The sequence below is a fragment of the Argentina silus genome, assembly GCF_951799395.1.
Source record: "Argentina silus genome assembly, chromosome: 6".
NCBI classification, from domain to species: domain Eukaryota; kingdom Metazoa; phylum Chordata; class Actinopteri; order Argentiniformes; family Argentinidae; genus Argentina; species Argentina silus.
In genome coordinates, this window is record NC_139660.1 from 14,377,659 (window position 1) to 14,394,503 (window position 16,845).

At 39.9% G+C, this 16,845-nt stretch overlaps 2 protein-coding genes across 2 annotated transcripts in view; one reads left to right on the top strand and one right to left on the bottom strand.

The window, feature by feature from the left end:
• The window catches only part of dynlt2b (dynein light chain Tctex-type 2B), a 2,236-nt gene extending 2,226 nt beyond the window's left edge, over nucleotides 1–10 (top strand). Inside the window, exon 5 of the mRNA XM_083672563.1 lies at nucleotides 1–10. This exon is cut by the window's left edge and continues 914 nt beyond it. The gene's annotated coding sequence lies outside the window, so the exon portion shown is untranslated.
• An 11,052-nt stretch (nucleotides 11–11,062) lies between these two features.
• nmur1a (neuromedin U receptor 1a) lies at nucleotides 11,063–16,306 on the bottom strand (the record flags this gene model as incomplete). The annotated part of the gene is made up of 2 exons (XM_083672306.1): nucleotides 11,063–11,445; nucleotides 15,379–16,306. 2 exons carry the CDS (start codon nucleotides 16,304–16,306, stop codon nucleotides 11,063–11,065), a joined length of 1,311 nt encoding a protein of 436 aa, XP_083528432.1.
• Between the last annotated feature and the right edge of the window lie 539 nt (nucleotides 16,307–16,845).

Consider the following 16,845-nt stretch of genomic DNA (forward strand, 5'->3'; position numbering starts at 1 on the left):
ATCTGTATTGCTCTGCTCTGTATGATGTTTTAATAAACTTTTATTTGGCGAGAAGCAGAGTTGGTTTTCTCTATTTCTAAGGCTCACTGGCTTAGAAATAGAGTACATATCAACATTTGTGGAGTATTGCATTCTTTGATATCTAAATGCAGCTATTGCTTAGTTTAATTTGTGAGTTCATCATGTGGCACCATTCAGCATCAGTTTAACATTAAGTGATTTAGCTGAATGTTATGGAATAGACTCAGGAGATCTCCCTCACATATATATATATATATATATATATACTGTATGGGAGGGAGATCGTTGGCCACTGTAATCACATTGATTGCAGACAGCTCTGCACTTGGCTAAAGAGCAGAAGGTCTAATCCTGAACCTTCCTGCAACATATAGGCAGTGATTCTTGAACATGGCTATGCTGAGCGTAAGATGACCTTTGATTGATTTTGTGTCTTGTGGGGCTGAATAGTGGACCACTGATGACTGGTAAATCATAGGATCAGTAGCCTGTCTCTTACTGAGACTGACCCTGGAGTGAGGCAGATTGGATTTTGATTCATTCAATGGCATAGGTCTACCCTAATTTGCACCTGTTAGCTCAATAGCCATATCTGAATGGAGACAATGCAAGAGTCATTTTCACTCTTTGTCCAGGTGACATTATGGTCCTCTGTGGTTCAGTTGGTAGAGCATGGCGCTAACGCTTAGGTTGGGGGTTTGTTTCCCCCTGAGACCATATATACTGCAAAATGTATGCTCTCACTGCAATGTAAGTTGCTTTGGATAAAAAACATCAGCTAAATGGCATATATTTTATTATTATTTTCACCTCCAAATGTGGTAAAATGCATAACCATACAATTATAGTATTTGCACACGAGTAAACACACGCAGTTATCTCCTTCTGATTAACAAGCCTAGTCTTGTTCACAGCAAATGGATTATGGATGCTTTCATTCCTATAATTTGTTTCTCAAATAGACAACAAATAATTTCATTGTGGTCTCCCTTCAGTTCGTGAGAGGTCATTTTCAGATATTTTGTGGCTTTATATTTGCTGGCTGGCAATTATCACAAACATCCTATTGCCATTATACTCATATATAATTAGAAAAGCAAGCGACTCAGATAGAAAAGGTGAGATGAAAGTAACCTGTTTTAACAATTAAATTAGCAAAATCGCTATTGATTCACTGCCAATGTACAGTAACACCTATTGTACACCTATTTTGGTTGACAAACATAAAACAAATTTCAACCCCAGCTAGTTGTGAATAGCATTTCAGAAAACAAAATTGCAGTCTAACTGAATAGCAATTATAGCTACCCTCAGGACATATGTGCAGTTCAAAAGAGTATGTTTCCCTTGATGAAAACAATGACATAGGCTCAGTCCCAATTCTAAATGCTTAGCTTCCTATCTATGTTTTTTGTAGAGCATTGGTTATCATGAGAAAACTATATGAATATCATGGCCTTTTAGGGCTTCTGTAATAATTTTATAAGAAATGTCTTTACGAAATCCCAATGTGAACATAAATCCATTCTCAAAACACATGGTGCACAAGAGGCCATGAAAGATTCAAAGCGTCTTCCCTTTATGGAAGAACTTTCATGCCATTATGGGGTCAAATGGTTCAATATACAAACATGAATTATGTTTACTAGTGAGAGAGGCACCCCATTACAGTACTTCTCCTTATGGTGTTATTTATGAGCTTACTTTTCATGTAGAGGCAATGAGGCAACTAGCAGTTTGCCATGACAACAAAGACTCAGTTATGTATTTCTTGCAGGTATTCACCATATGTCAAGTTTGGAAACCCAGTCATGCTTCCAGTGATGAATTACAGCCAGGCGTGACACAATAACCTGTTCGCTTTTGGGTGAATATAGTATATCACAATGACAATGAATCTTGCTTTGACATGAACCTTTGCTTTGACAACACAATGCACTTCCCATCTTCAAAAAGGAGAGTTGAAGTGTTTGATTTAAAGTGAAAAGTCTTGCTATTAATAACTTTTTCTGGAGGAGTAGGAGAGATCTTTGCAAGTGTGCATGCCAACAAATGCAAATGAAGAAGAGACTCTTCTTCTTCTTCTTCTTCTTCTTCTTCTTCTTCTTCTTCTTCTTCTTATTCTTCTTATTCTTCTTCTTCTTCTTCTTCTTCTTCTTCTTCTTCTTCTTCTTCTTCTTCTTCTTATAATACACACTTATTTCCATACATTGAGGTATATCTTTTGTTTTGTTTTAATTTGTTAGTATTTTTATTTTGTGTAGTTGCCACAAGGGGCAGATAACTACTATTGAACCTTCCATTTCACAAGAAATATGCAATTCTATTTTATCTCATAGTGCATTGTCCCTGGGGTAATTGTACACTCATTATATGCCAATACTAAGACTTTGCATTTTTGCCTGATATCTGGCAGTTGGTTGGTGAGTGCGCATCTTGCTTTGCATTCATAACATGAAATCCTGCTGAGATCGGAGCAATTTCACAAAAATAAGATATTCCAAACAGGTGCCACTTAAGACAGCACAAAGCCAATCCTTCTGTTCACTTCATTTTGGCATTGTGCCACATTGTTTAAGATTCAAGATTCAAGATTCAAAGTGTTTATTATCATATGCACAGTAGAAAACACGTTTCCCTGTACAATGAAATTCTTGCTTTGCTGTCCGCAGAATGCCAACCAATGTAAAATGTACAATACTAAAAATACTAAACAAAATGTACAAGATAACAAAATTTAAGGCAGCATGTGATAATAAAAAAGCAACAATAATAATAATAAAACAGTGCAAATGTAAACAGTGCAATTATGCATGTGCAAACTGAAAATGACAGTCGGGTTCAGTTATATGAGGTAGTACAGTTATATGAGGTAGTCAATGATTATAATCTCCTATGCGTTGTTTAGGAGTCTGATGGCAGTGGGAAAGAAGGAGTTCTTTAGTCTGGTGGTCCTGCATTTAACACTTCTGTACCTCCGGCCTGAGGGTAGAAGTGTGAACAGTCCGTGCTGGGGGTGGGTGGGGTCCTTGAGGATGGAGGCGGCTCTCCTGTGGACTCTGCGGTGGTAGATGCTCTGCAGAGAGGGCAGTGGAGTCCTGGTGATTTTCTCAGCGGTCTTCACCACTCTCTGCAGGCGTCTGCGGTCCATAGCAGTAGTGCATAGCAGTAGTGCTGCCGTACCACACAGTGATACAGCTTGGCACTGTGTTGCTCTGCAACTCTTACTTCTGGATTTTTGTAGAACTCAATTCACAGTTTAAAATGGGTTTCACAAAGGACATAGGAGATACAGTTAAGTATTGCAATATGTGGAGACCTTCTGGTATGTCACTCCCAGAGACCATCCACTATCTGAGTTGCAGTAGTCTCAAAATCAGCTCTGCAGTTACCTTGGTAAGCTCTCCAATACACCTATAAATGGATACAAGCTCTGGGTACACTCAACGTTTGAAACACATATTGGATAGAATACTGAATATTAATATTAATGGAATGAGGAATTGTATCAAACACACATATTACAATGAGCCCATCCTCTGATTTCTACCTCCACCAGCCTCCCCTGAAGCACACGGTATAATCAACTTGTTTGTCTGAGGCATGCCCCCCTCCAATGTCAGAAAGGGGGGGGGGGGGGTAAGACAAGATCAATGTTGTCTCTTCATAATGTCTGTATTTGTCGGCTTTGTAGTGTCAAATATTGCCCCTTTCTCAACAGCAGAAAGATGCTCCTCATTTTTAAGTCATCTCTGGGAGTCTTGGTGCCGGGGGCATAACAAATCAAAAGAACACTTGGGCTGCTGTTCAGCACAGCATTCACTTTCATTTGCTGCACTCTACAAACAAGCAAAGAGGTCATGAGAAGATGATCTGCAAAGCAACAAAACAACAATTCAATCACCTCCTCTGAACCTCCCAAACAAAAGCTAATCTAGAATGTTTGGTCTCACAATTTGTTTTATTTCTAACTTTCTTGTGTTATTGATCAAGACGGCTGAGTGTCTGCTCATTTTAGTCGTGACCAAACTTAAGCAGTTTGTCTGAGTTTGGCCTGAATTGGAATTCACCGCAACCCTGCAGGGCACTTTAGCCCACTTTCATAAAACAGGGTTTTGGGTCTGATATAGAATGCATGCTTAGCGTTTGAGTCTGATCTATCAAAAGGTTTAGCAGCATTGAGAAGTTTATAAGAAGTACAATTTGTAATTTATCAAGTCAGGACAGAGATGAATATGCAGCCATTGGTGCATATTCTGCATGTTCACCATTGAGTCGTTACTTACTGTGTCATACTGGAATCACAAAATCTAATATTAGCAATACTTCTGTGATTTTCCACCTGTTTTATATTTCCCTAGTCTCATAGGGGTAACTATCTTGCTCCGCCAAACTAATGCTGCTAATCAATAATTTCTTTATCCCTCATTACTTATGGCACATCTGTACAATTCCACTGCACAGGAGATTATAGATTGCAGCCAGATGATGTGTGTGTCATTCTTCACATCTCTTGAAATGAAGAGTATGTCAAATCTGTCCATGGCAATTCTCATACTCCCTGCACCATCAGTCAATCGCTACGGATTGAAGAGATTTATTATAACACCTGCGCCCTCTTCACCTCTGTTCCAATGAAGTGGGGGAAGTGTCGCTTTGAGATTGTGTAGTGCCATGTTGTTTTTATACGGCCAGCGGGCTCTCGCTCTCTGACTGAGTGGCAGGGCACAGGTGTCCCTCCATAGACAGGGAGTCACAGTGTACTCCTATCCGACCCTCCCACCCCACTGCATCCATCCACGCAAAAAACACAGCTGCTAACCCCCATCTCTGTACTCCTCTCCAAAAGCATGCATTCACACACACTTTTCACTTTGAGTTTCTTTTACTCTGACGGGGAGGAATTGGACTGAGCTTTTTTCGGCTATCTCCAAAACAACAAGCATCACAGACACTCTCTGTTGTGCGGTCGATGATGATGAGTTGGTGCTCATACTCTTCATCTGTACATAGACATTTTCCTTTGTCTCAGTCAGTTGGCTTTATTTGGATGAAATCCAAAAAATTTCACCTGGCATCCAGTCAAATTTACACAGCCATTGGCAAATTGGCATGAATTAACCAACGCCTCATTTCCTGGAAGCTGTCACTTAATCCTTCTCTGAGTGTGTCCATGCTGCTATTGAGTTGAAGCACTTATGGGGAGATAACAAGTGATACAGAGTACTCTGTCCTCTCATATTTATCCGATGTTCAGTTGTTGGGCAAGGTGCATTTTCATTTGAACCAAACTGGACACGAGTCACCTTTTCTAGGAGCAGAAATGAAGCATCACTACACAGAACAATATGTCCCTTTGTGCTACCGTATGAATGGACCTACAGGGACCACAGGGGACAGCCTTCGTCCGTACCCTGCACGCCTCCGTGTCATTACTGCATTGCTAGGCTGTGGCCACATCTCCTTTATTATGAACTATGAATTATGATCAATGCCAAGAAACACAAGGCACAGGCTGGTGGAGGTAGAAATCAGAGGACAGACTTATTGTAAAGCATGGAATGGAATGAGGAATAGTATCAAACACACACATTACAATGAGCCCATCCTCCGATTTCTACCTCCACCAGCCTCCCCTGAAGCACACAATATAATCAACTTGTTTGTCTGAGGCATGCCCCCCTCCAATGTCAGAAAGGGGGGGGGGGGGTAAGACAAGATCAATGTTGTCTCTTCATAATGTCTGTATTTGTCGGCTTTGTAGTGTCAAATATTGCCCCTTTCTCAACAGCAGAAAGATGCTCCTCATTTTTAAGTCATCTCTGGGAGTCTTGGTGCCGGGGGCATAACAAATCAAAAGAACACTTGGGCTGCTGTTCAGCACAGCATTCACTTTCATTTGCTGCACTCTACAAACAAGCAAAGAGGTCATGAGAAGATGATCTGCAAAGCAACAAAACAACAATTCAATCACCTCCTCTGAACCTCCCAAACAAAAGCTATTCTAGAATGTTTGGTCTCACAATTTGTTTTATTTCTAACTTTCTTGTGTTATTGATCAAGACGACTGAGTGTCTGCTCATTTTAGTCGTGACCAAACTTGAGCAGTTTGTCTGAGTTTGGCCTGATTTTAAGCAGAGAGACCTTAGCTCTCTGCTCTGGTCGTGACTTCATCTGTGTCACTTTTGATCTCGTCCCCCTTGGCTTCACCGTACCCTTTTCCTGCCCACTATGGTTTGTACCTGCTCCTATTCTCTGCAACAAGCTGCCATCTCAATTAAATGAATTGCATTTGTGCGTTGTTGCCTGTAGCTGTTATTGTTGCCTATAACAGCTGTGGCTGTGTTTTTACTGATGGACCTCATTCAGAGCTGTAGCCAACATACAAGATTCACTGATGGACCTAATTCAAAGCTGTGCCTCTGCATTCATGAGGGCAACCTTTCCAATCTTCTCCAGCTCCTTGGGGAGAAACCACTCAGAAGCGTTGTGAGGTAAGTGCAGATACAATGACAACTTTAAACATTTTTGTAACCCTGCCAGAAACCAGAAGGCTCTGTCCAAGGCGTTAATGCATTATAGAGATGCACTGAAGTGTCACACAGTGTCTCATGCACATTGGCTGAACAATACAACATAATTTTTTATGCATACAGGTACAGTATTCAAAGGCAGTGAGAACTCTCACTTGATTAAAGTGTTCTGATTAAATACATTTGATTTATGATGTAATGCCACTATAATGCATATATGACGCATATTTCTGCAAGCTGCCATGAATTCTCATATTATGCATGATGTTACTGTAGTTCAACACGTATGACATAATTCACTGCATGAAATATTCATGAGTTGGAGACATGCTCGAAGGAATAACAGTACACCACTTTTTACTAGGGACCAACTCTACATTGTACAGTATGTCGTCAAACTAACTACATTGATTCCTATGCAAATCAGAGACCCTATAAAAACACAGATATTAATTCCAAAATTACATTATCCTTGCATTCAGATGGACTCAGTTCAACTTATTGAGTGATTTTTGATGACATTTTTGCATTTTAGCTAATTTTAAGAGTGTCATAGCAAAGGGTCTGAATACTTATGTATATGAGGTATTTCTGTATTTCAATTTGACATGCCGTTTTGGCATTAGGAACTTAAATAACACATTTCATGAATCTGGTTAGATAAGTAAGAAAAATCAGTAGTACAGTTCTGGACTAGAATAAATAAGTAGATCCAATTTACAATAATGACTCTGGAACTGATAAAATTAAGTTGGTTTTACACAAAAAAAAGGATATCATACATACAACTCAAACTTGTTAGTAATACTTAAAAAGCTGATGCAAATAGTTGCCTCACTTTTTTTAAGTAGAGCAAGCACAATATATTTTTACAGTGTGTCCATTAAGCAAACATGAATCCCATCAACCATAATTGCCAAAACAAACAAACAAACAAATAATCAAACACAAACAAACACAGTTAACTTTGGCAATGTTTGAGTATTAAATCAGTCATTCAATTTCAGCTGGTGTGCACTGCCACTGGGTCAGCTCTAAGAAGAATACAGTTCTCAGATGGTTCCCAGAAGGAAACAGGTAAAGGAGAGAGGCTTTGAGGGCAGGACAACCTATGGGAATATGCAGAGGATATGCTCTATGCAGTGTCACAACCTTGGGTTGGGTTCTAGCACTGCTTACTCCTGTGATGGCAGAGAATAAGGCTGGATATGGCTGGATCTTGGAAGTGTTATAATAGCATGCTATCACACTCACTCTTAACATACCTCTAGCAGTTGTTACCATGAAGGAAAATACTATATACTTCATGGTCTTGTAGTCACGATAATGTGTGTTTATTTGCATAACAGTTCATATCATATACAGTTACATTAAATTAATTGAGGCTGAAAGGAAGCCGAGACTGGCACTGTTTTAGGCTTAAAAAACTCATCATGGTCTAGATGTTCTTGTAAACGGTCCAACCTTAAACAGAAACTGTTGAACTATGAGTCACCAGTTCAAATTGTCATTGGTAAGAAGAAAGAGTGGAAAAGGCATATTTACTCTGTGCTTTTTACCATTGATTCATAAATTGCCCTTAGGTACCACATTCTTACACACTGAAGAGGTTGGGCCATAAAAAGCTTAAAGGTCACACCTGAGAAAAAAAACCAAGGAGCAGAGATGAAGATAAAACCATGGGTAATGTATTTACTGTATATAGCCATGGGAGAATGTGCTCTCACACCTCTCTATAATGGTGTAGGTCAAAGTGTTCATGTGCAATAAGTCCAGTACAATGAAAATGTTCAATTTAACAGGGTTCAGAATTTATTTACATAGGACAAAACATACAATTCTTAGGGAGCTGTCTCAGTTTATAGTACATAAAGATTCAATCAACTGGTTATGGTTGGTTTTAAGGTAATAATCACTTGAATATATTTGAATTTGAAGTTTTGCTAACTCTGACATTGACTCTTTACAGAACCAAAAAATAAGAAGTGTTTCATCCATCTATAGATTGGTTTTCAGCTGAACAAAAATATCTATTGCAGCATGTGGTCTTAATGTGGTGCAGTTATGCACATTGAATAGAGATGTCTGACTCTTATTTAGTTATTGTATGTTTTGGTCCACTGTGGTGAAATATTGTCTTGACATGACGACAATGGCATGGCACAACAAAAGGTTTAATCTAATACAACAGAACATGAGTTCTACTTACCTTGGTTTGCTGGTAAAATCATGTAATGTTGCACTTTGAGTGGAATACAATATAATTCAAATATAGTGAAAAATAGAGATTTCCATAATTTGTTTGGTCCCCACATTATTAGCAACACCATTGAACATGACTGTTTTTTTTGTACAATTGACACTGATGTACACTGATATACAGATTGACAGATTTCCTCAGTATTTCTCTCTTGCAGCATTATAGTGGCACTACAGCACAAGATACAAGACAGTCACAAATACGCACTGTGCCGCCTCAGCAACATTGGGGACTAGTTTCCCTGTGGGCACTGCTCTGCCCATGAACAATCATATTAAAGTAGAGTAACAGTATATATATGTATTTTTTTTACAATAAATAATAGCAAAGAGCTTGAATCATGCAGTTACATTCAGTCAAAACTCCGTAGAGAGAGTGTATGGCTTTTGATCAGTCAGTCCCTCTCCATTGGCTTGTAAAATGTCAATACGTTTAGTACATCACCCTCAAATTAGCTCATGAACGTAGCACCATCTCTGCTGCTTCCCTAGCTATAAATTACATTGTGATCTCTCTGGATAAGAAACAGCATTGTGCAGCCCTCTATATTGACCTCTCTAAGGCTTTTGATATGGTTGATCATGCCCTCCTATTACAGAGGTTATCTGCCATTGGTTTGGATCAGTCTAGTTTACTCAATGTTAATAAAGGTGTTCCGCAAGATTCCACTGCTGGACTTAGATAATGTTAGTTTGTCATTGAACAACTGTAATTTGCATCTTTATGCTGATGATACTGTTGTCTACTCCTGTGCCCCTCATTCAGCAGGCTATTCTTGACCTTCAGCAAGCTGTTGCTGAATGAGGACAAGGACTCTGGCCTTTTAGTTGTTCCCTGGGTGAGGACAAAGAACTACGGGGAGGGGGCATTTAGTGTCTATGGTCCTCGCCTCTGGAATAGCCTGCCAGAGGAGCTGAGGGCATCACAATCTGTAAACACTTTTAAAATAAATCTTAAGACATACCTTTTTATCTTAGTATTCTCTTAATCCATTTTATTTTAATCTACCCTCTTCTACTGTGCTAGGTCTCTCTGTTCTACCATGTCTCATATTTCCTATACTATCATTTCCTTGTATTACAGTTTATTTTCACTGTTTTGTTGTATTTCCTTATATTAACATTTATTTTAACTGTATTGTTGTATTTTCATTGTATTGTATTTTCATTATATTGTTAAGCACCTTGTATTGCAATTTGCACAAAAGGCGCTGTATAAATAAAGTCTGATTTGATTTGATTTCATGGGAAGGCACATCTGAGAATGGTCAGCTTATATTTTAGGTTCTGATGGGGTAAAACAGTTGATCTAAGCTCATGAGGCATTTATAAGTTATATTCTTCAAGAATCAATGGCTAAATATCATTAATTTAAAGTTAAAAAATGTATGTACCAATTATAGATTGCTCCTTCAAGGATAAATACATATTCAATGCTCAGAAATCTACTGTAAGACACTCATTGCAAATCCCAAAACATACCATTATTTTAGAGTAAAACACATTGGATATGATTTTTGGAGGATTCAGAGCAGACCAGGGCATCTCTTCTTGACTTGGCCTGTTTTCCCAGTGAAATTCAAGAAAAACAAACTTCTATTTTCAATATCCTTAAACCCTTCGCCTGAGATTGACTTTTGAAAGCCAAACATTTGTTTGTTCAGTTGTGAAATTGCTCAACAATAACCAGTGACTGGCCACAGTTGTGAAGAATATGCAAGGTCTTTTAGATGGCTACCCAAGTTAGTCACCCTACTTTTCAATATAGGTTATAGACTACTTGAAGACACTTGTTTTCTGAAATGTTGCGGTTATGGACAAACTTCACAATAACATTGATTGGATTATGAAAGGGTCACCACCCGAACCAACATGGTATGCAAGATGGCCTTTTTCATCAAGTCAAAGAATCTTCATTATCGAGGGCTTTGCATGCAAAGGGCCTAAGTGACATTTTGGGCCAAAATGAGTTATTTATATATGTCAATAGAAAGCTCTTGATGACATCTATCAAGTGGTGAAATGAGCTACATGTAACTGAGATCATTAACTGCATTGACATTAATACATAAATAAAGACTCATCACAACACAATTGGCTTAGAATCAATGTTTTGGTTTGGCTCTCCTGTAAAATGTGGAAAGTGTCACTTTGGGCATTTGCACACCAATCCCTTGTTATCACCTCAGAATCATTATTCATCATGTCAGCAGCACATACAGCACATCACCCCTTTCTCATGGGTTCTCTCAGGCAAATGTGGTCTCGTTCTCCATGTTTCCATAGAGATCACAGATCTCCCCCTCAACAACAGCAGTGCCATTGCTGGGCTGGGCCTCACTAAGGGTACTACGTAACGTCACCCGAGTTACGCTGAGGGAGAACTTCCTGGGGGCCGGGCGGCGTGGTTGATGACACATCACCTCCTTGAACATCTCCCTGAAGCGGGTGGACATGAGGTTGTAGAGGATAGGGTTGACGGCAGAGCTGAGGTAGAAGAAGACCCCAGAGATAATGTGGACGTACTGGAAAACCTCCAGGTGGTCACTGGTCCAGTGATCAATAAAGCTCCACATGAGCCTGTCAGTGTGAAATGGAGCCCAGCAGATCCCAAAGACTACCACCAGAACAACTATACAGAGAGAGTGAGAGAGAGAGAGAGAGAGAGAGGGAGAGAGAAAGAGGGGAAGAGAGAATGAACGTTTGTCATAATGATTGACTTTAATATATTCTAATAAAATTCAACGTGAAACATTAATTGTATGTGTGATTGAACTTGTCATTTATCAATAACAGGATTGTGTTGATTTACTCAGTGAAGGATGTACTCTCTGCTTGAGTGAGTCTCTGGGGTCCTGCAATTTGATTGGTGAATGAGAGATAATTTACTTCACAGTTGGATTGAGTCAATCTGTAATTAGATCGCTCCATAAATGTAATAAATGTTTCTTGTATCTTACCACCATGTCACAATTTGCACAACCATGTATTCCTTTATTACCCTTTATTACTTCATAATAATGTTCAGTAATAAAGCATTTATTAACTGTTTGTAAATAATTTACTCACAATTTATTAATAATTATCAAGGCGGCACTCCTGCCGTCACTACAATACTAATTTGAGCTGTGATTTAAAAGCCTGCAGTAATGTTGTCTGTGTGTTGTTAAAAAGCTAAAAAAATTGTTAGCTAAACGTAGAGTCAATAGTAGTCAAAAGTAGCTGTATTGTGTATGAAAAACTGGGTCACTGAAACTTATAGTGCCAGGGCTGGAATCTGATGGTACGGTAGGAGACTGACTGACATATTCCAATATATTAAAGTTCTCTGTCTACCTTGTGTGTTGGAGACATGCACACACAAACTAGGCTAATGTAATGGGGCTTATACAACATGAAACCCATCTATTAATCCCCTCTTTTTTTTATTATAATTTTTTTTACAATTTATAGATTGCTTACTGACATTTACTAATGATTAATAAATGGTGAGTAAATTGATTACAAACAGTTTACAAATGCTTTATTACGAAACATTACTTTAGTAAGTACTAAGGTTACTTTAACAAGTCAAAGAAAGGAGACTATCTTCTTGTACTCCCTCACCAATCCTGATGTCTGGTCTGACATTGAGGCGTCTTTCTTTTTTTTGTTTGTTATTCACAGGTGTATACTATGCTACCATGGTAGGAAGGTTTGTAGTTAGCTGGAAATACATCAGGAGTCTTAGTTTTTGTATTAAATGTCAATACAGTGGAAATCACAGGCTTCTGAAATCCCTCTGAAATCAATGCGTTTTATGAAATACTCCACAGTAGGATCTGTTGCGCACTACTATATTGCACATATTGACATTTCTACAGTACAATGTCTTTGGACTAAAGAGTCTCACTGAATCACAGCTACAGATTTCTCCTGTGTGAGACATTCACCAATACCCAATTCCAAGGTTTTTAAGTACCCTCTGGCTTATCTAGCCTTACAGACGTCTCTGATGTGAATTCACTGGTTGCCGTGCCTAAATGCAGGCATTCCCCAACAAATTTTGCTGAAATGTTTTTATGAGTTTAGCAATTTCTTTAAGACGGAACCTCAGTCAAAAACTTTCCATGGCTATTAGTTGTGAAAGCAAATTTCACATCACAGCATTGCAAGGACAATAAAAAACCCTTACTTGGTTGTCCGTCAGTGATATGTCTCACACTGCTCCTCTCCCAGGACTAAAACATGACGCTGAAGTTTCAGATAAAAAGGTTGTTTACTTGTGATTCTCTGTCTGAAATGAAATATTCATTTGGGGAGGGTGCTGAATAGGTTTTCAGCATTAAAAAAAAAAAAAAAATATGCATTACCACCATTGAGAGCACAAGAGTGGTTGGACAACCTCATATTGCCCACCATCAACAAAGGCGGGTTTAGACATCGTCATGGTTGCCCACCCCACATCACAGGTACAAACGGCCTGTAATCCAGATATGTTGTGAGGCCAGCTGAGCACAATTTTAACAACCCAAACTGTGCTGTAAAATGCAAGGAAAACGTACAGTATGTGCCCACTCACTTTCTGTGGTGTTAGTATTGTGTGACATTGACCAGAGTCCCTGACTCCTATCGCCATTATATAATATTTGAAAACCAAATGGTATTATCTTTACCTTATTAATTAGATTAAAGAACCTTATTAATAAGAATTAACCATACTTTAATACCCTTTACCCCATTTCACCGTGAAATTAGCATCAAATACCATCTTCTCAGGAAGATATTTCAAGAAAACCTGTTCTCTTTTAGTCTAGATGCTGTTCTGGGTTGCATTACGTCAGCTTTTCACCAACCAGTCTGGCATCACGTGCATTCAAACTGTCTTGGCACTTCTTGATGATTGGTTGCTCTTCTTCGTCTAACTTTTAGAGGGGCCATTTTATCAACAATCATCACCAGCATTAGTAACTAAACGAGGATGTTTAAGATGTTTCAGTTGTGCCTATTTTGAGAGAACTAGTAGATGGGGTACTGTTTGAGCAAATTAACATGTGAAACCTTGGCATAACCTGTTGGATAACCTTGGGATTTTCAATCATCACTTTGAATGCTACATGTGTTGTAAAAAGATGTTGCCTGGCTAAATTAAGTAATTCATCTACTAGATCAGTAGTTTCCCATCTTATCTGTAATAGATGGATTATTCTGTTTGAAGATGGATTATTCTGTTTGAAGTGTTGTATAGTTGTTTGCTTTAAAGACGGGCCAAAGGACATGAAACTGTTATGGTATGGGTAGGGTGGACCCAAGTGCGGAGGGAAACTCAGGATGACAGATGTAACAAAAATAAAGATACTCTTTAATGAGAGGACTGGCGCATGGTATACAGGCATATACTGGCAAAAGGGTAATAATACTAACAGGCCAACAGGATACACAACTAGATAACACAGGTAACAGACTGCCAAGCAGAACACGCTTACATTAGGACAAGGACAATCTCTGACAAGGACACAGGGGAACAAAAGGGCTATATATACAAACACAGGTGAAACAGTGCAGGAAACACAGGTGAAATGAATGAACTGGTGATTGGAGAGCACCGGCACCAGTCCGGCAGAGGAGGGCACCAGAGTCACCAGAACCGCAACCTCAGGCGTGACAAGAAACAGATATGATGGATATTTTCAATTAAGGACCGTCTATCTAAAAAACAACCTGAACAGACATTTCTTAAAGGGACACTTTATTACTTTTTGACCTCATATTCATTATCTGCAGCACCATACCAGTGTCTACATTTGTGAAAACGGCAATTTCCTATGTTGTGTAGTCAAGAAGAAAAGGTCCTTGGGAAACGACCCCTAATATTTCATCAGGGGTAATTAAAAAAATACAACTCTGTGATTTTCTACAATAGGTTTCCAGTCAGGGGGAATGCGTTTGTGGCCCTGAAATGGGAAATGCATGGGCACATGTTTCAAGGAAGGTCTTTCTGTTTCTGGACGTTTCTGTGCTCAAGGAAAAAGTCAGAATTGTATAGGTAACTTGTCTTTGACCTTGCTGGTCTTTGCAATATATGAGAGGAAGAGAATTATACAGTATATTCCAAACCTGGAGTGAGTGGCATAATGCTAAAGGGTATGTCCACAGTCATTTGGAGCCGAGAAGGACTCCTTCACTTTTCCTGTCCAGTTACTGTACTGAAATAAATGTCACAAATGTGTGCCATGTGCCAAAAACCCAAGCTTTTCAACGGCTGTGAAAAATAGAAAATAGAAAATAGATTTTTCTCTGTGAGTAATACAATTGCAATGTATTACCTTAATGAGGTAGTTAATTAATTCCTAAACACTAAAATACAGTAAAACTATCAATTCCAGAATATATATCACTTTTAACTCACATAATAAGAAACACAGCTCCACCGCAGAAGCCCTTTTAAACTCAACAGTCGACTGAGAAGAGAAAGGGTCAGTGAATTCAAGACACATGTCCCTTCTCTTGAGGACGACCATGAATAAACCAAAGGAGCTTGTGGATCTCAGGAGAAAGGAGGGAGTGTAGGAGGTGCCATACTCACACAGCATCTTGGTGACCTGGCGGCGACGGGCTTTCTGTTGCTTGCTGCGGATGTTACAGTAACTGTCCTGCCCCAGGCCCGTCTTGGCCTCAAATGACTGGAGCAACTTCTCCCGTTTGAGCTGAAGGCCAATAAGCAGGTAGAGGGCGCTGATGGTCAGCATGGGTAGCATGAAGAACAGGAGTGTGGTCACCTGGATGGTCAGGTTGTACATCCACCTGGGCTTCACCAGCATGCAGATGGCTGACTCAGGGATCCCCACGTCTGCAGCAACGTTGTCTCCTCCGGGGCCAGAGCTGGCGGGCAGGGTAAAGATGCCATGTAGGCTGGTGTTGGGCACTGCACACAGCACCGACACGCCCCACACGGTCAGGATGACCCGCTTGGCATGGGTGCGTGTCACCACGTATTTGGCACGTAGAGGGTGCACCACGGCGATGTAGCGCTCAATGCTCAGTGCTGTCACATTGAGGATGGAAGCAAAGCAGACTGTCTCGAACAGGAAGGTCTTGAAGTAGCAGCCGCCCTTGCCCAGGAGGAATGGGTAATTCTGCCACATCTCGTAGAGCTCTAGAGGCATGCCCAGCAGCAGCACCAGCAGGTCCGACACAGCAAGGCTGAACAGGTAGTAGTTGGTGGGCGTTTGCATCACCTTGTTGCGTGCGATGACAGTACAGGTGAGAACGTTGCCCACGGCGCCCACCAGGAAGATGAGCAGGTAGGTGAGGCAGACAGGCAGGAAGACGGAGGAGCGCCGAGGGCCTAGGTGTTTCTCCAGGTACTCATCCAGGGTCAAGCAGGTGTCTGCCACCATCCCCAAAGTCCCGTTCAGGTCAGAGGTTAGGTTGTCACACTTCACTTCCTGTGGGCAGCTCCACCCATCATCAGCCCCGACTTCAGCAAAGGAGCAGTTGTGCCTGGACGTCATGCTGGGCCGCTATGATTCAAAGCTTGGGAATACAAGACAAAAAATACTTTAATGTACAATGTGTGCTTTTGTAGTGATAATGAAAATCTGTGACTTGTTAGTGAGGTGACATTGAAGTATCACTTCTGTAAGCAATACAGTATGTTCAGGATATTTTTGAGTGAGAGTGTCATGTTATTGTTGTTGATAAGTTGATAAAGGGATGATGTTCTTGGTAATTAATGATGACCATGAAAGGAATTATGTGATTCAACAGTCCCTCTTACTTGAAAAGGTAATGGAATAGAAAGGGATTGTTTACTAATTACAGCCTAAAAATTACTTTTTAGGTCTTTCCACTGTCCTTACTTGCAAATACCCAAACAATAATTAATGCCATGATGACTTTCAAAAACAGACAGGGCTACTGAAGGCTGAGATTGGCTAAACATGCATAACCATCTGTTTGCAGCTCAATGCGACAGACTTTTGTCCCTGTATGAACACAAATCACACAGAGTGACATCATGAAATCAAAACACAGGCAACAGACAGTGTTC